Source organism: Anguilla anguilla, chromosome 6, assembly GCF_013347855.1.
Source record: "Anguilla anguilla isolate fAngAng1 chromosome 6, fAngAng1.pri, whole genome shotgun sequence".
Lineage (NCBI taxonomy): Eukaryota > Metazoa > Chordata > Actinopteri > Anguilliformes > Anguillidae > Anguilla > Anguilla anguilla.
The window spans coordinates 58,800,853-58,824,197 of record NC_049206.1 but is presented as its reverse complement, the minus strand read 5'-3'; the positions used below and the strand labels follow the sequence as shown (position 1 = coordinate 58,824,197).

The window sequence follows — 23,345 nt, the reverse complement described above, 5'->3', positions numbered from 1 at the left end:
TGTCAGTCAAAAGTGTATAATTTAGAGCAGGTGATATTGCTTTAATTTTTCTTTTTTTTAAGCGCATTAGAGCAATTTTTTTTTTTAACTGCAGCAGTCCTCCTCGCCATTGGATGGCGTTCTACTTAAAATGAAATGTTGCACCGGTACGGGTCTGTCTTGAGAATGTTTTAAGATATGAGGGAGGTGGCTAAGCTACAATGTGATTGGCGGGTGTTATATGCAAATAAGCGGGAGTCTTGGTAATGGTTTACTGCTCCGCCAGCTCGTCTGACAGTCAGATATTTGCAAAGGGACGAGATTTTGGCAATCCAAACAGACATGAATCCGGATTCTGTTGTAATCGTCTCTGCCGCAAGGACACCGATTGGTAAAATACGTTTTTTTTTCGCAGCACGTGAAGGGATGAATTTGCTTAAGTGAATGACTTTGCAGAACATTCTGTAGATAAGTTATAATTCGATCGAATGGCATATCCATCTCTCGTTTTCTTCTTGCAGACTGCATTCAAGTACGATTAGTTATCTAAATGCGTAAATGTGTACCAAATGGACATCTGGTTCGATAAGGAGCATTAGAATAATAGCATTACAATCGTTCGCTACTTTTACCGGTGAAGGGAGATTCATTATGAAATGCTTCTATCTGTTAATTTCAAGAATAAGGTCGTCACGGCATCCTCATTGGTTGTTTCACATTCTGACCAGTCTCTTGTGGCAGCGATTGGATAGTGGGTATAGTGCGACGACATGGAGCTAATTTGTGATTGGCTCCGAAGTGACGGAACTCGAAAAGTGAAGCGTTTGGCTACAGTATATGTGTGCGTGTGTGTATGAGAGAAGTATTACAAAATCGCTGAACAGAAGGCTAGCTTTTTAATTTTTTAAATACCTCGTCATCCGTATTATCAGTTGACTTTGCCGTTACAAAGTCAACCAATAATACTACAAAGGTGAGGCTAGTCAACAACAGTATCAGAAGACTGCTCCGTGGTGAAGCCCTTTAAACCGGTCTCCCCACGCTTCTCAATTTACAGCCACTTCCTGGTTTTATGCAAGATGTTAACATGATAAAACTCGCTAAATGCCAAAGCAATCAACTCAAAACATTCCCTAACCTGGCTATATACGTCTTATTGTTTCTTTGTAAAATGATATTATGAATACCGAAGAGCACCCAGCTCCCTCAGTGCGTGCAGAATCTCGTTTGAATCGAATGGCTAAGTGTTTATCTACTTTGCGTAAAAAGTTAAAGGCTTCTCCCCTGCTGTTCACCCAGGGTCCTTCTGTGGGGTGCTGTCCACCGTTCCACTGCAGGACCTGGGGGCGGCTGCGATCAAGGAGGTCCTGAAGAGGGCGCAGGTCAACCCTGAGGAGGTGTCCCAGGTGATAATGGGACATGTGCTCACTGCAGGTAATGCGGAATTCCATCCTGGGCCGTGTCTGAATTTGCGCACGTGCCTACTATTGAGTATTCAAGTTGTGTACAACTCATTCAATAACATAGTGTACTATACTTAATAGTGTTCAAGTGCGCCTATTCAGACACGGCACTGGTCTCTCAGTTAGTCTCTGAAAAATCTGTAACAGAGCCAGTGTGACCTTTGACCTTTGACCCTCCCCCCCCGTTCTCAGGACACGGGCAGAACCCGGCGCGGCAGGCCAGTGTCGGGGCGGGGGTCCCCTACCCGGTCCCGGCGTGGAGCTGCCAGATGGTGTGCGGGTCGGGGCTGAAGGCCGTCTGTCTCGGGGCGCAGTCCATCCAGACCGGGGAGTCCACTGTGGTGGTCGCAGGAGGGATGGAGAGCATGAGCAGGGTATGGTAACCAAGAGCAACCCCCCCCAGTCTCCAACCTTAGTCCTGGAGAGCCACTGGCTCTGCTGGATTCCATTGCTACTGAGCACTTAATTGATCAATTAACCCGTTACTGACTGGTCTCACTTCTTGCCCTGGGTCTGAATAAGTTACTCATTTTAAGATTAAAAACAAGAAGCCAGCAGAACCTGTTGTGCTCCATAATCAGAGTTTAGAGATCCCATTCCTAAAATGTTTCTCTATGAAACAAGCTGCTCCTGTTTTTTGTGGTACATTTTTTTCCACTTATCCCCTGTACTTTCTTCAAAAATATCTTTTTTAAATGTTAAAGTGAAGAGAACAAAAGAAGGGAAACTACAGTCAGAACGTTGGCCGTGCACTTTGACCGATATTTTGACCTGATTTGCGTAAATTGTCCTTGGGCATGTCTGCCAGATTATGAGTCCCAGCACTGATAAAATGGCCCTATCTAAAGAGCAGCGTCTGTGTGTCTGTCTGTGTGTCTGCATGACTGTCTGGGTCTGTGTGTCTGTCTGGGTCTGTGCGTCTGTCTGGGTCTGTGTCTGCCTGTCTGTGCGTCGGCCATTTTAGACCCCCCACACGGTGCAGATGCGTGCTGGGGTCAAAATGGGGGACGCCACCCTGCAGGACTCCATCATCACTGAAGGGCTGACGGACGCCTTTCACAACTACCACATGGGAATAACAGGTCAGGGGGCTCCGCAAACCACAAAAAACCCCAAACGTACACGGTCACAGTCCGTTCCGTTTCGATTTAGCCTGTTCATCAAGGGAATGGGAATTCAATTCATGAATTTAGTGGGGGGGGGGGACCTGTAATGGAACCAAGTAACTGAATTAAAATTTATTGAGTTGACTGAACTGAAATGAAACTCACCCCCAAACGGTGGGAAACTTGGTCTGTATTTAACCAGTGCGTGATGATTGGGTAATTTAAAAAAAATAAATAAATTTAAAAAAATAAACATTGTCACGGTAACGACCCCCCCCCCGTCGCCGTGGTTTTTCCCGCAGCGGAGAACGTGGCCAAGCAGTGGGGCGTGAGCCGCGAGGCCCAGGACCAGTTCGCCGTCTCGTCCCAGAACCGGACGGAGGCGGCCCAGAAGGCCGGTCACTTCGACCGGGAGATCGTTCCCGTCACCGTGGCGTCCAGAAAAGGTGGGGGGGGGAGGGAGGGGGGTGTCTCTGAGAAGCTGCACGCTGTCCCAGCCAAAGTCGGCTCTAAAATGGCTGTGCTCTGTCACTGCACAGGCCTGTTTTACTATTCCAACACTAACTTCACCCCACACAGAAACAGAGTCGTGCTATCAACGTAAACATTCCTAACCGCAATTGTGTAAATGTAATAATACAGAATTCTTCATCTGCTTGCAGGACTGGATTTTCCTGTTTTTTAAGAAAGGAATGATCCGGTACTTAAATAATTACGAGATTAGTGATCTGAGGGCTGTATACAAAGAGTCACATTTTTGTTCTCGTTCACAAGAGTTCAGGAGTTCAGGATATGTGCAGGGAGAGTGTCTGTTTCCAGAACATCGTTCCCGTGCGTTTCAGGTCCGGTGGAGGTGAAGACGGATGAGTTTCCTCGTCACGGGAGCAACCTGGACGCCATGGCCAAGCTGAAGCCCTACTTCGTGAAGGACGGCACGGGGACGGTCACCCCCGGCAACGCCTCAGGTGGGCGGGAACTTCCGCAGACCTGCCAATCAGTGCAAAGGGGCGGGACAATACTAGTGTCGCATCGTATGTCACGTGGAAGCTGTACGTCCTTGCTGCCGATTGGCTGTCTCATCATAAGACGGCCCGTCTGGTTCTGTCCCGCAGGCATTAACGACGGCGCTGCGGCGGTGGTTCTGATGACCCTGTCGGAGGCGCAGAAGAGGGGACTGGACCCCATGGCCCGGATCGTCTCCTGGGCCCAGGCAGGGCTGGACCCGTCCATCATGGGGACCGGACCCATCCCCGCCATCAGGAAAGCAGTGAGTACAGAGCGCGAGAGCTCGGGTCCGAACTCAGAACGCGTGAAGCAGGCCACGATTCATTTACAAATGCACATAGGTAAAACGTGGTACCAATCCATTATGCAATATGCAATGTATTATTCTGTACAGTATCATGTACGGGTTTAATGTACAGCTTGTACCGGTTAGGAGTTAGTGAGGTTTTTTTGGGCTTATATTTACCTCTAAATCTGTGAATGTGCTGCAAACAGTGAGTGTGAGCGCTGTTTTTTAGTGCTGGGAGTCGGTGAATAGCCCCTTTAACACTGTGCCCTTGTGTTTGCAGCTGGAGAAAGCAGGTTGGCAGAAGGACCAGGTGGATCTGTTCGAAATAAACGAAGCCTTCGCCGCCCAGTCCATCGCTGTGCTGAAGGAGCTCGGCCTTTGCCAAGACAAGGTGAGTCAGTCCGATCCGACTGTGGAGTGGTCGTCGTGGTGACAGGTTCCTGTTCACTGTTACCCGGGAGCCCGGTTACTATGACTACACAGGCATCTCGTCAATTCAGTTTTTCTGCCACCGTGTCCCACGGCAATTGCTTGGGGGGGATTTTTTGGTATTTATTTTTTTTAAATGGCAGTTTCGTCAGGACAGGGCTCATTGCCAGACATTCTCTCTGTAGATTAGAGCTGGTGGTGCCATTTCAGTGCTGTGTTTGTGCTTTGGTTCCGCTGCTTCACTTCAGCCTTGAAACGTAACCGATATCGTCTCTGATCGTGACTCCGGCATTGGTCTGTCAAAACTGAGGAAGTCTTGCTCTAGTCCCGCGGCGCACTCTTCATCTCTGCAGCATAGCTGGCGGTTTCTGGGGCAGGGGCTTACTGCTTTGCATTACAGTAATTTAAGTAGAACATTTCCCATCATGCCTTCAGGAAGTGACATCACAGTAGCCCTACCCTTGGCACACCCCTCCCACACAGCAAGCCCTCCAAGGGCAGAGCTCACAGGAAGTGACATCACAGTAGCTCTGGCAGTTGAGGCGGTTCTCTCACTTGGTTCCTCTCTTCTCTGTGTAGGTGAACATCAGCGGAGGAGCGATCTCATTGGGCCATCCCCTGGGCATGTCCGGCTGCCGGATCCTGGTGACCCTCCTGCACGCTCTCCAGAGGACCGGGGGGAAAAAGGGCGTGGCAGCCCTGTGCATAGGGGGCGGGATGGGGATAGCCATGTGTGTGGAGAGAGCATGAGCACCCACCATTTAAAAGAAGAAAAAAAAATATTTTAACCTGGCAGGGAATTGTGGGAAATGGTGGCTGAGTTTCGTGGTTCTTCCCAGAATGCACTTCTGGACATTCCTACGTCCTCTCTCTACTGTAGCGACACTACATGCTTTTAGGGTTTTTAGAACTGAAGTGGGAGGCAAAAGACGCCCTGATTTTAAGTCTTACCTGAAAATCTGTGCCAAGGGGCTAACGTAAGCCTGTATCTTCATGTTTACTGTAGAACGTACTTTCAGAGTATTTAACTTCTAATAACTGTGAATTAATGCCGGTTTTTAAGTGTGCATGTTTACCGACGGGTTTAACGGTACAATAAACAGTATAAAGGAAAACCTACTGCTGCTTTAATTTTTCTGAAGATTTATTTGAACATTTAGACATTGGTAGTAATGTTGATTAGAACAGTTGCTGGGAGCACAGATTGCACTAAAACAAGTTAAATGTGTTGGTAATATGGAGTTTCTAGAATTATGTCCTACCAGTCCTAGAGGCGCCGCAGCATCTGAAGGTTATGATTTCCTTTCAACCCGTAGTCAATTTAGTCACCTCAATAAAATCAGCCAAAATACTAGTCACACCCCATCTCTGTCCACTGGCTACCAGTGGTGGCCAATTCCTGGCCTGTGGTGCAGCAGGGGGAAGAACACCCTCATACCTGCAGTCCGCTATCAACTCTTCACCTTCATCATTACTCCTGTCTGCATGCCGGTGGTCACCTGACTGCTATCTCACTAAAGGGAATCTCCTCCAGGTCTCAACTCTGCCCCCTGGTGGTGGAGCTCTCCGCTACAACCAGGACAGGAGAATGACAGTCAATCTTCTGCCAGATTGAGAACACACCAGTTTAAATTGCATCTTGCCTGAGTTTTCATTACTGCTAATTAAAACTATTTCCACTTGAAGCTCTACATCAGGGATCATCAACTCTGGCCCTCAAATCCAAATCCATCCCTGGTTTTCTTTTCTCCCAGGTAATTAGTGCTACTGATTGGCCAGACTGTCTTCACACCCGACTCCCAGGCAAAGGGAGGGTGGAAAACCAGCAGTTCTCAGCTCTCGAGTTGCTGATCCCTGCTCTACATATTCAGTCTCCGTCTTGCACCTACAGTGCCGTTCAACTTAGCTGTAGGTTTATGCATTTACTACCAAACTTGTATTAATGGCTAATATTGGTTGTAGACCTAATGACTTGGCATCAAGTTCCCTGTTGCCTAAAGATGGAATGCCCTTATGGATAACTGCACAGTCAAATACCTAAATAAGTTAACTTAACCTTCATTCGGGCCATGAGAACAAAAGTGTTTGGACTGGACTCCAGCGAATAGTCAACAAAAGTCAGCCGACACCGTCAATCTCCAGGACTGGAGCCCGACAGCCTGATAACAGCAACGTGACCAAAACAAACTGCAGCAGACCACCGTACGTCAGCAGCTACACCGAGACAAAACAAACAGCGCTCAGATGGCAGACTAGCCCTCCAGACGACAACAACAACACCACCATGACCATCAACAACGCCTTTATTTCAAACGTCCAAAAAAAGAACAACAAATGTTACAGTTCCACTGGCTACGGTTTGCCTGGGAGAATGGAAGTGCGCGAGGCCTAGGGCTCTCGAGACGGAAACGACAACGGTTAAGCGTGTGTATAAATACAGGTACGAAACTGCTACGGCTATCCCATCATGCCTCGGGGGAGAGGCCCCCTCGGCCCTCAGTCCTCCAGGGATCCGGATTGGACGGCGTCCTGGTAGGACTGCCCGCCTTCCTTCTGGTCGGGGAAGAGCTTGATGAGGTCGTCGATGCGGAGGATGGTGATGGCGGCCTCGGTGGCGAACTTGAGGCTCTTGGTCTTCACCATGGTGGGCTCGTACACGCCCGCCTGCTTGTTGTCCCGCGGCTTCCCGTTCACCAGGTCCAGGCCGATCCTGCGGGCCGCACACGCGACAAACCCGTTAACAACGGAAAACGTGAAGGAGGAGGAGCCGAACCATTCCCTGCATCTCTGGAGGAAGCAGGGGGTGCAAACCTCACGATAGGATACGATTTTGATTCTGGAGGCAACAGTGTGATATTTGGCGGTACCACAAATTTTGTTATGATAGGATCCAAAATAATACAATATAGCAAGAAACATTCTACACATATGGTCCAGCAAAGACAATCCTCTTACAACGTACCCAACACTATGAAAACGAGGTTGAGAGTGCAAAAACATACTGACGACATGTTTAAAAGAAAGAAAACGACACTAGCGAGGATGACGATGAGGTCGAGTCAGAAAGGGAAGTACTGACCATTTGAGGTTCTTGCGCTCCGGGTTGACCTGGGCCTCATTGTGGAAGGCCCGCAGCTTAGCAACCAGGTCGGTGGAGTCCTGGGCCGCGTTCACCGCCAGCGTCTTGGGGATGATCAGCAGGGAGCGGGCGAACTCGGCGATCGCCAGCTGCTCCCGGGAACCCTGGGGGGGGGGGGGGGGGGGATGAAGGGATGAAGTGTCAGGAGAGGAGGGGGGGGCGCACTCACTGAAACCATCAGCTTCGCCCCAGTAGGGGGTCAACGGAAACAGAACTGGCCATAGAGCAAGACTTCACAAAATAAAAAATCTAAAATTGGTGGGGTTAACAAGCCATCAGCAGCTGACTCACTTCAGCCAATGAGAGTCAAGCGTTCTGCCTGAAACATTGCTGATTTTCTACACATTGTAGCTCAAACTCATCTTTGACGATTTTTAGCTCAGCACAGAGAAGACCAGCCCAGGGGCTTCATGAACCCTCAATACAACTGTCCCCCCCCGCCCCCCCTAACTGTTCCAGGCCTCACCATGCTGGTGGCGTAGTTCTCCAGGTAGATGGACAGCGCCGCCTCCACGGCGCCCCCTCCCGGCACCACGGACTTGGACTCCAGGACGCGCTTGACCACGCAGAGCGCGTCGTGCAGCGAGCGCTCCATCTCGTCGCACATGAAGTCGTTCGCCCCGCGCAGGACGATGGACGCCGAGGTGCGGGCCTTGGTGCTGACGGACACAAAGATCGGCCAATCACACAAAAGCTCCACGGGCCTGGCTAAGGCCCCGATTGGTCGACCGGGTCACAGTTAGGTTCAGAGGAGCCTTACTTCTTGACCAGGATGAGCTCGTCGTCGCAGACACTCTCCTGCACCACCTCCTCAGCCTGACCCAGCATGGTGGCCTCGAACGTCTCCTCCCCCTCCAGGTTGGACAGGGACGGGCAAAGGGTGGCTAAAGGGGGACGGTAAAGGAGAGAGCCAGTCAAAAATAAATCACCACTTTCCATCGCCCAGTTCACAGAGAGGTAGTGAAACAACGCCTCACAGTGGACATTTGTACAGATGACATGGGGGGGGGGGGGGGGGAGGAACAAAACAAAACAAAACAAAAAAAAGAAATGATATGACAGTATGAGAGAGAAGAGGGAAAGGGGCTTTTCCCTAATCCCTGTTGAGACAACTGAACTCCAGGAAAAAAAGGCTATAGAGGCAGCCTACTCCAAGATCTGACAGGATTCCACAACACGGAACAAAGACCTCAGGGTTCTGGAATCTTAACACATAATGAGGAGACTTTCAGTAAAAAAATAAATAAATAAATAAAAAATTTAGAAAGCAAGGACACGTTTAAAAGACGAAGCGGACTGTAGTTCAGGCTGACCTCCTGTTGCCTTGGCGATGCGTTTCAGGTCCCGCTTCAGCACCCTGCGCACGGCCATGGCCCCCGCGTCCACAAAGTACTTGAGGCACATGTCGTCGATGCCCCCGGTGGTCAGGATGACATTGGCGCCGGACCCCAGGATCTTCTGAATGCGCTCTTTGGTGATGTCAGACTCCCTGTCGCCAAAACACAACACACACGCATAAACACAACAAGGACGCCAGCATTAATGAGTGGACTTATTTCAAGGATGGCCATGCGGGGGGGGGGGAAGCAAACAAACTCTGCCAGACTATCCAAAAGGGAAGCTGGAGGAACCGATCCCCCGGCAGAGACTGGAATGTAAATAACTTCAGCACTGACATCACAACTTCTCTGCCAAGTCTTCCATTTGCAGAAATGTCAACCAGACATTCTTCAACACTTGCCTAACGGTGAGGTGAGCAAAACACAAATCTTGCCAATTAAAGGACGGTTGGGGAACTGTTCAGAAGAAAATAATCCAGTTGAGCTGATTTATTACAGAAACGTTCATTTTAGGTCAGCCTTCAGATTTAGAGATAACTGCCAAGGCAAAGTCAAAAAAATAAAAATTAAGTTTATCCAGCCCAAATCAGTTCCTCACACATCAGTATGTCTGTAAGTAAGGCCACAGGGCTTACTGCTGCTGTATCCCACACACAGTAAATTTGAAAGGCAAACGCATGTAAAACTGAGCAAAAATCAGACACCAGCCCTACCAGGAACCAGGAAGCCTCAGGAGACCCACCTCTGCCTGATCTGGTCGAGTTTCTCGGGGTCGTTGATGACCACCTGGACGCCCATCTTCATCTTGGTCTTCTGCAGGCTGAAGTCCAGGCAGGCCACCTTGGCGTTGGTCACTCGCTTCACCATGCCTGGGGCAAACGACGCAAGATTCACTCAACGTAGGAGCCCAACACCAAACATGGAGGTCCAACGGTCCAAATATTCAGAGTTTATCCCCCTTTCCCTGACCAATAATTACAGAACTAGCACTTTAGCTGCTAATGAGCAGGATAAGGAGCGGCAAATTAGGGTTAAAATGAAAACCATTTGGACAAACAGACATTCATGAACAGGAGTCTTGCTGTAACGTTGTCTCTCTGGTTCTGTAACAGAACCAGGCTCAGCTCTGGTTCACAGCAGTGTCCAGCGGAAGCAGGGTGGCTACGGGCCTGAGGCAGACCTGCAACCCTCAGCTGCTCCGCGCCAGTTTGCTTTTTCCCACGCGTATAACTGCACAAGCCACCGTCAGGGCAAAGCAGCAAATTTAAATGGGAACCAGGAGCACAAAGTGTTCTATTACCTACCCACCCCCCCCCCATACGCCAATGGTTCTACTGCCCCAAAACGCAACTTGTTCTACAGCCCCATCCTGCCCCTAACCTGTTCTACTGTCCCATCCAATCCCAAAACCAAGTCCAAAACCTGCCCAAAAACAGTACCACTGCCTCACCCCAAACTGCCCCACCCGCCTCACCTTGTGACCCGACGGTGCAGTTGAGGGCGTAGCCGTTGACCAGGAAGCTCTCCTTCTGGCTGCGGCCGTGGGCCTTCAGCACGTTGACCGAATTGATGGGGTAGCGTGCCACGCCCTTCCCGTCCACAAACTTCACGGCGAGGGCGGCGTCCACCACCATGTTGGCAAAGAAGTCGGCGTCGCTGAGGGAGGCTCGGGTCAAGGGCCAAACGCTGGTGAGGGTTTTACCACAGCTTACCTTACAGGCCCAAACATGCAGCTTAACAACTCAGCTCACAATTAACACTTCAAATAAAAAACTACCAAATACACAGCAAAACCTTCAGATGTGCAGCAAGGGCAGCATAATTTCTCACTTCTGAGACCAATTCATAAGTACCTACAACAAACCTGAAAAGAGTTTGTTAAAAGGTGTGTGGATACTTACTACATAAGAGAAAATGTATATTAAAAAAAAAATATATATATATATATATACTAGTGGGAGCTTACAAGTATGGAAGAACCTTTGGGGTTTATGGGTAAAAAGGATACCAGCCGATAATTTTGGAGGACATGGAGGTTTTTGCAGCGTTGATGAGACACTCTCTTCCCAAATCGTCGGTTGCAATGGTCAGGTTCTCGTTGATGTAGCGGACCGCTTCTCTGCAATCGAAACACGATGACAGAGTTAAGCAAAAGCCTTTACGAACTAGTCCTGTTCGGCTGCATTTTCCCCAAGTTCGTGAATCCGTGCAGAGACGACACTCACTTGCAGGCCAGGCGATAGCCGCTGATTATAGACGTGGGGTGGATCTTCTGCTTCACCAGCTCATCCGCACTTTTGAGCAATTCTGCAGCGATGATCACCTTAAAAAGAAGCAGGAACACAGTTAATTTTTTTTTATACCACATAATCCATTGAGTAAGCTCAGTCTTCACACTCCAAAAACATATCGGCTAATAAACCATACGACGCACAACAAAAGAGGATAGTGACCGGCTCGCATTACATGTGACTTATCGAAAGTCTCACATGTAAAACGGATCAGAATCCGAGCAACAACTTTCACACAAGGTAAATGCCCCAGCAGGTACGCTACACAACACAGCGAGCGATGTACTGTCATTTCATATAGGACGGATGGACAAGGCCAGTCCCCCCTTCAGACTATGACAGCGTTTCTCTCTCCCATTAGCATAGCCACACATTCGTGGTGGACGGAATGAATGGTACTAAAATGGGATACAAACGGTTGCCGGGTTACCAGAACGCTACAGGGATTCCGCTGCATGCGCTCGATGTTCCGAAACACAGGCCTCGCCCAAGCAAAGCCCCTTTTAAAATGCATTTATTTTTTTTGACGCGGGGGCTCCAGCAGGTACTCACCACCGAGGTTGTCCCGTCCCCCACCTCCTTGTCCTGCAGTTCGGCCAGCTCACACAGCACCTTGGCCGCAGGGTGCTCCACCTCCAGGAGCTTCAGGATAGTGGCTCCATCGTTAGTGATGGTCACGTCCTGATTTAACACAAAACATAAGCTTAGAAATAATCTAATATTTTCCGGGAAACATGATCAAACTTAGGCCAACGGGAATTTAACCTTAGGGCAAAAACACATTTTATCTGTTCCATAGTATTGATTGAATCTTTTTATTTATTTATTTTAGTTCAGTTTACACCAATGCCATGCCACAGAATTATCAGGGCCACTGTACTGATGGAAGTATTTATTAATGAATTTGTTTGTAATTCAACTTACCCCGATGTCATCCACCAACATCTTATCGAGGCCAACTGGACCGAGCGAGCTCTTCACGATGTTGGCGATGGAGGATGCCGCCATGACTACAAAAGATGACCAAAGAAAGCGTTGAAACAAAGACTGGTGAGTTAATTGGGAATTCACCGTTAACAGCCAGACAGCATTAGTGGACGATGGATTACAAATTGCTAACACCTGGAACTGTCAATCTTCTCTTATGAACACACGAAAGCTTCTACCAGTGTGTCCAGCGGAAGCAGGGTGGCTACGGGCCTGGCACAGACCTGCAACCCTCAGCTGCCCCGTGCCGGTTTGCTTTTTCCCACGCGTATAACTGCACAAGCCACCGTCAGGGCAAAGCAGCAAATTTAAATGGGAACCAGGAGCACAAACTGTTCTACTACCCCACCATACAACAACTGTTCAACTGCAGGATAAAAACGGAATTCTTCACGATGCTGACCATATAGGTTGTTGCCGTGACTACATAAGATAACCAAATAAGGTACTGAAACAGACTCGCCCGGCAGTTTGCATTAGCGGCAGTTAAATCACAAATTACTAACACCACTTCAGATTTAAGACGATTAACATCAATGTATTGTTAGCGTTAGGTGGCTAGCTGTCACACCAAAGAAAATATATATATTTTTTTTTTAAGTTAATTCTTCTGCAGCAGGGCGGTGCGATGCACATTTGCAATCAATTTAATTAATCGATAAATAGCTAAAAGAAAAATTCTAAAAGTATCACTCGCAAATAACATAAAACGTTCTGTGCATTGGTACCCGGCGGCCACTCCTTCGGACAATGACAGGCCTGTTTTTCTCTCGCATTAGCATAGCCGCATCATTCACGGTTAAATAAATAAATTGCACAACAATGGGAAAAATATATTTGGACCGGCCGCATGTTCGGTTTAACCGGTGTTTGACGTTGGCTACAAACGTTAGCTAATGATAGAAATAACATGTATTTGTCTGTTGGTCGAGTGCTTCCAAGTCTGAGGAATTGTGCTGGGCATATAACGTTAGCTACCATAACGGACAACGGCAGCTAACTAGCAAGCTACTTTGGTGAAAAGATGCTTGTGAATGTTAAACAACAATAACGCAAAACCAACTAAACTCGCAAACTGCAAACTAAAAGCTGCAAAGAGAATAAAATCAGATTTTTTTTACTGCAAGCACACAACGGCTAACCGGACAACACCGGCTCGACAATTTACCCGCTACGAAGCTAGATTAGCATCTTTTCCACACGTGCGAGACTTAGCGGTTGCTACAGCCGAGTCACGCCGCCATGTTCCATTCAACAGCGGACTGTACTTCGTTAAAGCGAGTAAAGCCGCGGACATTTATTGCGAAGTAATGTTTAAAGACGAGCACAGATTACCTTACCATTCTGAGTGCGGACTGACTCGCCAGTTGTCCTCTGGCCGAGCACATTTAGGGGACCGTCTAATAACGACATCTTGCTTCGCCACTTCCAAAGCTGAGAGGAAGGGAGCGCCTGTTGCACTATGGGTAACTGATGCCTCGCGCAGACTTATGGGTAAGCCGAAGACTTTGCTGGAATGCTCGAGATACACTGTAGATATTTAACTACATTTCCCAGCATGCTAGGAAATCACGACCTCCCTATGCCCTGATCCAGAATCACATCTAATCCTTTACACGAAGTACGCATAAACAAATTAAAGCGATTCGATATCAGCCTTAGGGAAACTGTTTCTTTGGGAAGTGAATTGCGGTCATGTTTCGGTCTTTAAATAGCGATATAATATTAATAATCAGGTGCGTTGATTGAAAGTGTTTTAGAACCTTTTAGCCAGGTGAACTATACGTGCGTGTATTGATGTAATCAATAATAGATAATGTCATTTCCACAGCAGTGGGCCTACCCAAAAATAAAAAGCAAAAAGGGTTGGTGTGGGAGTGGGATTGGAGAGAATATTTCAGGTGTTCCTGCTCTCCCCCAAAATTTTGGAGGCTTTCTGGACTGTGGACAGCAGCCTCGCAACGTGCAGCTGAGGTTGACTGGCCATAGCCCACTGCTCAGCCCCCACCCCTGAAAAACCCTGAACCACGTTCGCTGTCATCATGTATCACACAGTGGCATATATACTAAACACATTCATACAAAAACATAATGACCATGCCCCAAAAGGGTGTGTGTGGTGTGGTAGTGGAAAGAGGTTGATCCATGTGACACTGCTATACAAATACATATACAACGTTCACAACGAATGGCTAGCCGCCACAGCAAAATTCTATTGCAGGAACCTAGAACTGTTTTCACCTGGACTGTCTTCTGCCAGGTATAACAGTATGCATTTGGTTTCGCCTTGTGTAACTGTTCGAGTTACCTGCAGCGATGCTTATTTTAATAACATGCATCAGTGTGTCACGAGAATATGGCAACCTTTTGTTATTATTTGGTATTAGATGGCGGTTACCTGACCTTAAATATTTATTGATTGCTTATAATCATGTTTCCTTTTAATCAGAACTCAAAAACAGTGGAGACAAAAACTCACCCTTACAAATAGTCTCATTTTGTGGCTCAGTGTGTCTCTCCTGTGTATTTTATCCACCTGAATTGAGTCCCCCCCCATCTGGAACTGCTGACTTCAAAAATGATTTTTGTACATTCAAGGTTGCACTTTCTCCCTATTTATTTGCATCTATAAATAATCACCTCACCTGTGTAATTCTTCCAACCAGTTACTTGAATAGAATATTAACTGAAATACTTTGTGGACTGGTTTCACAGATTAAGCTTAGTCCGGAACTAAAGTGAGTTCTATATGGAGAATCTCAATTCTAAATTGAATTTAGTCTAGGTCTAGCAGTAATCTGTGTCTGTAAAACTGGCCCTATATGTTGTACAAGATTTAAGCTTGTATTAAAAATGACCCCCAAGTTTCTAACCTCTGATTTTTTCCAGGCAGAAGAGGGTAAAAGTGCACAGAGAAATATAACCCAAGGCATGCAGACACTGTAGGCCACACCAATGATAACAGTAAAACTTCAGTTGTTTTCATTTTACATTTATTTATTGCCTCCCGTACATTTGTTTCCTAAGCAATGACAACTAGGCAGTTAAAAACGTATACTTAACTTAAAACTTTAGAGCGTAAGAAAGCAAACCTAAAGCATAAAATTATAACTTTCCTAAAATGTACATACATCTTTACAAAGTGTTTACAAATCAAATGTAAAAAAAAAAGGGGGGGAAAAGTGCAAAAGACTCTGTTCAATGGACAAAACGTTGACAAACCCCATCTGTGAAGCAAAGAACACACAAACTGAAATGTACAATAAAAAGCAATGAAAACCCAGGCCATACTTCATGTCACATTGGTTTGGTGTATGCACATTGATATTTATGGCAGGCATTCTGACTCTGAACATTGTTGTTTGAACAGTGCTTTAAGATTTGTCTTTTGCTAACATTCACAGTATAAACACGAGCCAAACTGAACCTTGCTAAAACAGCCCAAGTCAGGCAGCCTTTAAATAAATACTTTTTTTATTTTTTATTTTACAAATTTTCTGCTATACACTTGAAGCCAGGGACCGTTCTACCAAAATCCAAATATACAATTTCGTGTTTAAACATAGGTCTGAATAGCCTCAACGCCGTCAGGAATTAGAGCGGTTAGGATCGAGCCGGACTCCATTTTGGAAAGCCTTATTGCCAGTCAAAGCAGGGGTTCATACCTATTACACAGCACATCAAAATGATAGAATTTGGCCAAAGTGCTCCTTTACTGGATGTTTGTGAAAAAACGAGGACTTCGAACAAGCAACATGAAAAAAATGACAACAAAACCCACATAAATGTCAGTGAAGAACACATTACTGCAAAGATCAACTGGAAAGTTAGAAAGAAATGTATATTCTGGACAGAGAAGGTTTGAAATGTGCCTGACCACAACTAAACAATCATTTCTGTTTATTTATTATTTTTTTTACACACACCTGGGGTGTAAGGAGGCAGCTTTGACCTTTAAATAAACATTTGCACCAGCTTGGAACATGAACGGTTTGGTCTGACTTGTTTGGAGGAACCCCAGGTCCAGCTCCACCAATGCTCCTCCATCACAACCTTAGCCCTGAAACTAATAAAACCTCAGCGTGTTTGAACAACACAGGAGTGAGAGAGACAGTGTTATGAGACAGTGTGATCCATGATGAGTGACAAGGAAAACAGGAACCGTCATTGGATGAACCATCAGTAGTTTTTACCAGAGGGGGCGGGACTATCCCAATGTCAACACAAAAAGTAAACAAAAATGAAATAAAAATCATAACCTGATGAACATGACGAGTTTAATAAACATATACATCGGTACAGTACTCCTTAAGCAACTTTTTAAAAAATCCTTAAATCTGTCTTCAGTGGTCCCTCATAGAAAATAAGTGTTTTATGTTATTACCACATACGAACTGTCCTGTAATTATATTTCACTCAAAACTACAGACACGTACACAGTGGCCTAAATATATACCTTTAAAAACAGTTCACACATGTAGTTTTGAAATAAATAGATACTATTGCTGCTTAGCGTATTTAGTTGTAACGACTATGTACATTTCTTCAAGACTACCTTTTGATTAAAGTCCGCTCTCTTCTCATTTTAATAGGAATTTAATCTTCACTCTCGAAGCATAAACCTGGAAGACATCGCTGGAAACCCTTAGAGTCCTATTACAAAAATACCATTTATGCGCGCATAGTTAATATATATTTATATATATATGGACATTCCAGGTCTAAAAGCATGCATACCTAATTCATAATATAACTACCTTTATTGGAATCCTGAGTGGGAGATGCAGTTACCGAATGCACAAACTCGTCAGCGTCTAAAGCTTCTCTAAATCTTGTGAGCAATGCACAAACGGTGGCAGATCCACGTGAGCGCACCGAAGAGGACCAGCGATCTGAGCTGCGATATTCTCATCTACGCGGACAAACAGAAGTCTAAATTTAAAGTCACTTATTCTTAAAAGCCGGAGCTGCAATTTCAAAGTCCTGCAGGAACCTTATTAGAAAAAAATGACAGCTAAAATTTTCACCTTTTTGCTCAAAGTACTTTGTGAGCCGAATATCATTTTTACGCGGGCTGCTGCTTCATGACTTCACGTACATCTTCATTGTGGATGAGGTTAAATGCGGGCCTAATTCCAGGTTCCAGATTCTCAGGGGGGGGTAAGGGTGAGAAGAGTTGAAGTGGGGGGGGGGTCTTCATTTTGTTTCTCCAAACGTGAATGAACATGGCCCCATACTCCATGCGGTACAGGAGTGTGAAACAGGCCGGGTTTGCTGATTGGTTATCCCCGACCCCTGAGCTCTACTGCATACGCCTGTGTTCAGCAAAGCTACACAGCAAAGCCTATGTACAGGTGGGCTTATGCGAAGAGGGGCGTCTATGAAGAGGATCCCTTTTTAACCCATAGCCCACCCGCAGCCTGAGCTGTGCATCGATTTAAACCTTAGTGCTACGTAAACTACGGTACAAACGCTGTCTCTGATTTATTTCTTTTTTTTTAAATCCTTTCCTTAAATATACATACCGTAAAAGCATCTATACTCAGAAAAACAAAACAAACAAAAAAAAAACGTGGAAGAATATTAAATTATTGCCGGATGTTGCTTCTCGGAAATAGTGTCCACAGTGCTAGCCTGTGACTCTTAACCACGGTCTGCATTGTTCTGGGTTTCCCAAGAGAGAATGGATACCAGTACACAAAGATTATGAATTATGAATATGGATATTAATAACGATAGTGATGTTAATCAGCCTCAGGCGAAACTGCTGGAGCTGAGGCACTGGAACTTGTCCCTCAGCGACTGCACGATGTTCTGGGAGCCCTGGGGCTCGCTCCACAGGTAGCTGCTCAGTTTGCTCTGGTCGGCGAAGGCCGAGAGGGGGAGCGGGGGGGTGACGGCGGGGTGGTGGCAGGACTTTACGGGGGTGCAGGGCAGGCTGTGGGACTGTATCAGGCTCCTGCCCTGCTGCCTGTCCAAGCAGTGGGCGGAGCCGGGGGCGGAGGCGGAGCCGGGGGCGGAGTCGACCCGCGGCGGGGGCGACAGGTCCTCGTCCTCCGATTTGATCTCCACGTAGTCCTCGTCGTCGTCCCCGTCGCCGCCCCCGTCGTCCTTGAAGTTGGCGAGGTAGTTCTGGGTGGCGGCGTGGGGGGTGAGGGGCGTGGTTCTGCTCACCACCACCACCTGCTGGCCGTCCCGGAGCGTCAGATCCGAGCTTGCGCTCGACGGCGGCGGCGGCGGCGGCGGCGATGACGACAACAACGACGACGACGTCGACTTCTCCGGGAGGCTGTGCTGCCGTCCTGATTGGCCCAGCCCCGGGACGGGGAAGCGGGGGGTTTTCTCCACCCCCGAGCCCCGATTGGAGGAGGCCGTCTGGACGTTCTCCTTCCCCGACGGCTCGGCCCCCTTACCGGCGGCCATGACCGCGATCGCCACGGACGCGAAGGACTGGCACCTGTCGTAGGGCGGGGCCTTGGAGGCGGTCCCGGGCCGACGCCCCAGGGAGCTGTACACGTGCTCCGGGTCCAAGCCCTCCCTGATTGGCTGGTTGACGCAGGCGCTCCACCTCTGATTGGGCGGCAGCAGGGGGAGGGGCTGGGCCGGGAGGGTCCTCAGGGCCGGGACGGAGCTGGCGGGGGTGAGTTTGGGCCGGGGGGTGGACGCGTCGCGGGGCCAGGAGACGAAGTCGGCCAGCTCGCCGTTGCTGTAGGTGGAGTGCAGCCAGTCATCCTCCTCTTCCTCAGGCCCTCGGCCGTCGGAGTCCGACAGCGAGCCGCGCTGCAGCGACTCCGGGTCCACCGAATGACTGCGGGGGGGCTTCTGCTTGCCCCCCGCCGGCGGCTCTCTGAACACCACCTGCTCGTACAGGTGAGAGTACTCCGCGATCCGCGCACCTGGGGGGGGGAGGGGGGAGAGGGAGAGAGGCCGTTACAGGCAGTTCAAAGCGATGAACAACAGTGACAGCTCAGGGATTGATCATGTGACTCCAGACAAAGTGAGAGCCAACCACAACCATCAAAGATTACCGTAATAACAAATGTGCAGTCAGCTCAATACTCTCTAAATGCGATTTATTTATGTGCTTTGAAAATTGTTGCCCACGCTCTACAGACTCAATTGAAATATTTTCAGCACCACGGCAACAGCGGGTGGGCGCTTACCTATGGCGGCTCCGCCCTGCTTCTTCTCCTCCAAAATGGCGGCCAGGTCCTTCTGCTTGGGCCGGGCCCGGCCGCCGCCCGGCTCCTGCTCGGCGCCCCTCATCTTCAGCAGCTGGTTGGCCTTCTTGATCTTCTGGCTGTACTGCCGGGCCATGAGGAAGACGCGGTTGCGGGTTTTGTCACTCCAGTCCAGGGGCAGCTCGCCGGCGCCCCCTGGCAGGCGGAAGCCGGCGCCGGTGGAGGCCACCGTGTGGTCCAGACTGGCCAGGTCGCCGGGGAACATGCTCCCGCTGAGCCCCAGGAGAGTGCCGCTGCCCCCCTCCTCCTCCTCCTCCTCCTCTTCCTCCTCCTTCAGGGCGTCGCCCTCGCCGTCGTCGAATCGGAAGCTCCCGCCGCTCAGCCGGGCCAGCTTGCTCTTGGCCGCCCTGACGCTGCCCACCATGGTCTCCGGGACAACGGGGGGAGAGGGGAGGGGGCGGGGGAGGGGCTGGGCCGGACGGGACTCCGCGTCCTCCTGCTCGGTCGCTTCCTCTCTGAGGGGCGCGGGGCCGCTCGGCGCGGGGGTTTTGGGCGTGGCCCCCCCCCTCCGGCCCGCTCACGGGGAACGCGGCCAGCAGGCGGGCGTCCTGCTTCTTCTCGTTCTTCCGGATGTAGTTCTCCAGGTCGTTCCACATCTCGTCCACCTGCTCCGTCATCCTGTCTGCCCTGGGGGGTGCGCTGGCCCCGCCCTGCTCGCGGGGCAGCGAGTCTGAGGTGGAGGAGGACCCCGCGTCGCGTCTGTCCGCCCCGCCCTCCCGCGCGGTCCCCTCCGAGCCGGACGCTCCGGGGACCTCACAGTTCGCGTAGACGGGCTCTGGAGCTGGCGGGACGTCCTGAGTCCGCCCCTCGGCCCCCGCCCCGCTCGCCCGAGGCTCGGGCGGGGGCCGGTCCAGGAGCCCGATGGTGTCGTAGATGTTCTCCTCCACGATCTCCAGCTCGCACTTCACCGGAGCGGCGGCTTCTGGAGCGGAGGAGGAGGAGGAGGAAGAGGAAGAGGAGGTGGTGGTGATAGTGGTGGAGGAGGAGGTGGTGGAGGCTCGGTTCTCGGACGGGGCAGGCGTTTCGGGAAGCCCCTCCTGTGCGGCGCTGGGTCTCTCCACGGGCCCGGCGCTCGGTCCCGGCTCCTGCCCGGTTCGGGGCGGGGCGCGGGCGCCCTCCTGCTCCCCCCGCCGGACCAGCCCCATGGCCTTGAGGTCCTCGTAGCTGATGTTGTCGTAGACGTTCTCCACCTCGTCGGCGATCAGCCGCTCGGCCGAGTCGGACCCCGAAACGTTGCTGGAGGTCTCGTTGCCCTCTGGGGCCTGGCTCTCCGACCGCTGCTCCCCGACGCTGCTGGCCCGCCGCATCACCCTCCGGCCAGCGGGGGGCGCCGTCTCCTCCTCCTCCTCCTCTTCCTCGTCCGGCTGCTCCATGTGCCAGCTGCAGGGCCGCCCCGGGGCCCTCCCCCCGGCCCGGTCCCGGTCCCGGTCCCGGTCCGGGGCCCCCGCCTCCGAGGGCAGGAACATTTGGTAGATGTCGTCCTCGTCCTCCCCCTGCAGGGTCTGCTGGCGGGGGGGGAACATGGCCCGGCGGATCTGGTGGTCCGTCCAGATGTTCCGCACCAGGGGGTCGCCCCCCAGGACGGAGGCCAGACGGGGGTCCGCCCGGCCGTCCGACTGGCGGGACGCCCCGCCGAGGGGGGTGTGGCCTGCGTCCATCTGCAGGGACTCTTTGGCGGTCTGGGGGGTGGGGGGGAGGGGTCACAAGAACAGCAGGATTAGCGCTAAAGAACTGAAAATTCAACTGGGATTAAATCCTGACCAAACCAAATTTTTATTTTTCTCATTTCCAGTGAAGTTCCAAAACATCCAAATATGAACCAATCAGAAGACTGCCTCTACACTGCCAAACACTACGATTGGTTCAAATAAATCTCTTAGCACAACAACAGGTCCACCCGTTTCGTAGCTAGTCCTTGGTTCTGTTGCGCTGCAGGTATTTACCTGTAAGTCGCAGGCATTGATGTTTAAATTCGGCCACTTGTCGATGCTGTCCACGGACACCTGAGGGTTCAGTCTTTTCCGAGCGGCTCTTGCATGGATTTTGAACTTCTTCCCCGAACCCTGTGGAGAGGAATTCCGACTCATTCACTGCAGAACCACCACAGAGAGTACCAGCACAAATACTATAGATACCACGCTGGCTTATGAATGGACTTCAGCAGGTGAAATGGCCACTCTGGTCTGGTGAAGCTCAGAAACATGGTTGATGTTAGACGCTTTTATCCAACGCCCACGACTGGCTACCATGCAGTGGGTATTTAACACACAAATACATGCAAGCGTGATTTCATTATATAAAATGTCTCCATAGTCCATAAACTGTAAATAAGAACTTTAATTTTACAGATGATCACTACAATATAAATAATATTTATCGCAACGGTCATAATATTACCAGGTTTGTGTATACCTGTAAACAGCATAACTTCATCAGAAAATCAAAAATGTGTAAATTTGTAAATAAATATGAAAAACTATTTTTTACAAAGGTGAGGACATTTATTTCCATTTTTCTAAGGACCCTTAGGGTGAATTGTCATGGTTTATGTTAGGGCAGCAGAGTCTAACTCCTGATGCACTAATCTGATCCAGAGGTCGTTGCCCGCGGCGACGGCTCACCGGGCAGGTGTCGTCCTCGTCGTCGGCGTCCTGCAGGTGCGAGCTGTCCTCCGCGTCGCTGGCGTCCCCGGGGTCCAGCGACTCCTGCGATTCGTTCACCAGGCTGCGGGTTCGACCAATGGCGGCCAGCATACCCTCCCTGGGGCTCAGCGCGGAGATGGGGGACAGGAGGGTCATCCCCAAACTGCTCCGCTGTGGGGTCACAGGGGGTCAAAGGTCAGGGGTCACACCTTTTGGAGGGGGGGGGTTTCAAAACTCATCAATGGACTTTAAAGTTTTTTCATGACACCAACACAATGTACAACATACAAACTGCCCAAAATGTAATTTGGTTTTCATAAACTCAGTAAGCGCAAGTAAACCAACTCAATAAAATACACGTGTTAGGGTCAGCAGTCACTCTCCTGTTCGGAAGCTCAGCTGCATGGCCCCATTTACCCCCCAGTGTAATATCTGCGGACAACTTTTCTGCTTACCTTCTGGGGGTCTGCACTGGCCGCTGTCGTCAGTGGACATACGGAAGAAAAGAGAGGGGAGGGGAGAGAGAGGAAAGTGAGGCGTTAGCGCTGGAGCTCTTTGCACAGACGGCCTAGCGGCAGGCACTCTGACGGGCTGAAGTTCGCTCTGCTACTCACCGCTCTGCTTGGAGTTCTTCAGCAGTTTGGACAGGGGCTCTGCGGAGAGAAGGATAGGATTGTGGTTACCATCATGTCTCAAACCGCTTAAGGGAGGTCACAATCGACCGATAATGTCCTGCCCGGCGACGGAGAGCATGAACACCTGTGTGCCGTTAAATCTCGCTACGGATCAGGCCGACCTTGGTTACGACTTCAAATCCCTCTTTAAACTTTACTGCTGAGTGCTGTAGAGCAGGGCTGCCCAACCCTGTTCCTGGAGATCTACCATCCTGCAGGTTTTCACTCCAACTCTAACAAAGCACACCTCACTCAACAGGCTAGAGATCGCATTGAGCTGTGTGCAGGTGTGTCAGACTGTGTCCTGTGTGCAGGTGCGGCAGCCTGGTGTGCAGGTGTGGGGTTAGGGTTCTCCAGCTCACCTGACTTCCTCCTCACCCTCCTGGTGGTGGCGCTCTCCTTGGCATGGGGGGAGAACTTCTTCTCTCCCTCGGGGGTGTAGTGGAAGCCGGGGTGATCTGGAGGGGGGGGGGGGGCAGGGGGCGGGGGGTGACAGCCAATCAGATTTACGCTACACGTGGATCTCCTTTGACTCACAAGCTGAAATGAACCGAAATCTCTCTCCTGTTCCCGACATGCTGACATTCTGCAGATCTTTGGTGCGGTTAATCTGAGAGAGAGAGAGAGAGAGAGAGAGAGAGAGAGAGAGAGAGAGAGAGAGAGAGAGAGAGAGAGAGAGAGGGAGAGAGAGAGAGAGACAGAGGGAGAGAGAGAGAGAGAGAGAGAGAGGGAGAGGGAGAGGGAGAGGGAGAGGGAGAGG

At 49.9% G+C, this 23,345-nt stretch overlaps 3 protein-coding genes and 1 non-coding gene across 4 annotated transcripts in view; 1 reads left to right on the top strand and 3 right to left on the bottom strand.

Moving 5' to 3' along the window:
• Positions 1–213: 213 nt before the first annotated feature.
• On the top strand, positions 214–5,390 carry acat2 (acetyl-CoA acetyltransferase 2). Its single transcript, XM_035422742.1, has 9 exons — positions 214–370; positions 1,279–1,413; positions 1,635–1,816; positions 2,407–2,524; positions 2,851–2,994; positions 3,391–3,513; positions 3,661–3,815; positions 4,123–4,233; positions 4,851–5,390. The coding sequence occupies exons 1-9, from the start codon at positions 322–324 to the stop codon at positions 5,019–5,021; spliced, it is 1,188 nt and encodes a 395-aa protein (XP_035278633.1). The 5' UTR covers positions 214–321; the 3' UTR covers positions 5,022–5,390.
• Positions 5,391–6,556: 1,166 nt separating this feature from the next.
• On the bottom strand, positions 6,557–13,521 carry tcp1 (t-complex 1). Its single transcript, XM_035422741.1, has 12 exons — positions 13,369–13,521; positions 11,966–12,051; positions 11,594–11,722; positions 10,976–11,073; positions 10,759–10,869; positions 10,225–10,406; positions 9,493–9,619; positions 8,724–8,899; positions 8,171–8,294; positions 7,877–8,069; positions 7,351–7,514; positions 6,557–6,981 (listed from the first exon to the last, which is right to left on the bottom strand). Exons 1-12 carry the CDS (start codon positions 13,439–13,441, stop codon positions 6,768–6,770), a joined length of 1,677 nt encoding a protein of 558 aa, XP_035278632.1. The 5' UTR covers positions 13,442–13,521; the 3' UTR covers positions 6,557–6,767.
• LOC118230914 lies at positions 11,316–11,452 on the bottom strand. Its single transcript, XR_004765960.1, has one exon. It is a non-coding gene; the product is annotated as a small nucleolar RNA SNORA29 (small nucleolar RNA).
• A 1,483-nt stretch (positions 13,522–15,004) lies between the features above and the next one.
• LOC118230380 (pleckstrin homology domain-containing family G member 1) overlaps positions 15,005–23,345 on the bottom strand; it is a 37,043-nt gene continuing 28,702 nt past the window's right edge. Inside the window, 8 exon segments of the mRNA XM_035423353.1 lie at positions 15,005–18,924; positions 19,192–19,621; positions 19,623–20,948; positions 21,213–21,332; positions 21,891–22,082; positions 22,367–22,389; positions 22,526–22,564; positions 22,948–23,043. Coding sequence (XP_035279244.1) covers positions 17,783–18,924; positions 19,192–19,621; positions 19,623–20,948; positions 21,213–21,332; positions 21,891–22,082; positions 22,367–22,389; positions 22,526–22,564; positions 22,948–23,043 — 3,368 coding nt within the window. The 3' untranslated portion in view covers positions 15,005–17,782.

What these genes read in the sequence shown, in the direction of transcription:
- acat2 (XM_035422742.1), top strand. Translation starts at nt 322, where the DNA reads ATGAATCCGGATTCTGTTGTAATCGTCTCTGCCGCAAGGACACCGATT. An exon ending in TCCCCGCCATCAGGAAAGCA is followed by an intron (nt 3,816 to 4,122) that starts GTGAGTACAGAG and finishes TTGTGTTTGCAG; the next exon opens with CTGGAGAAAGCAGGTTGGCA. An exon ending in TCGGCCTTTGCCAAGACAAG is followed by an intron (nt 4,234 to 4,850) that starts GTGAGTCAGTCC and finishes TTCTCTGTGTAG; the next exon opens with GTGAACATCAGCGGAGGAGC.
- tcp1 (XM_035422741.1), bottom strand. Translation starts at nt 13,441, where the DNA reads ATGTCGTTATTAGACGGTCCCCTAAATGTGCTCGGCCAGAGGACAACT. An exon ending in GGCTATCGCCTGGCCTGCAA is followed by an intron (nt 10,870 to 10,975) that starts GTGAGTGTCGTC and finishes TTTCGATTGCAG; the next exon opens with AGAAGCGGTCCGCTACATCA. An exon ending in GAGCGCAAGAACCTCAAATG is followed by an intron (nt 6,982 to 7,350) that starts GTCAGTACTTCC and finishes TGCGGCCCGCAG; the next exon opens with GATCGGCCTGGACCTGGTGA.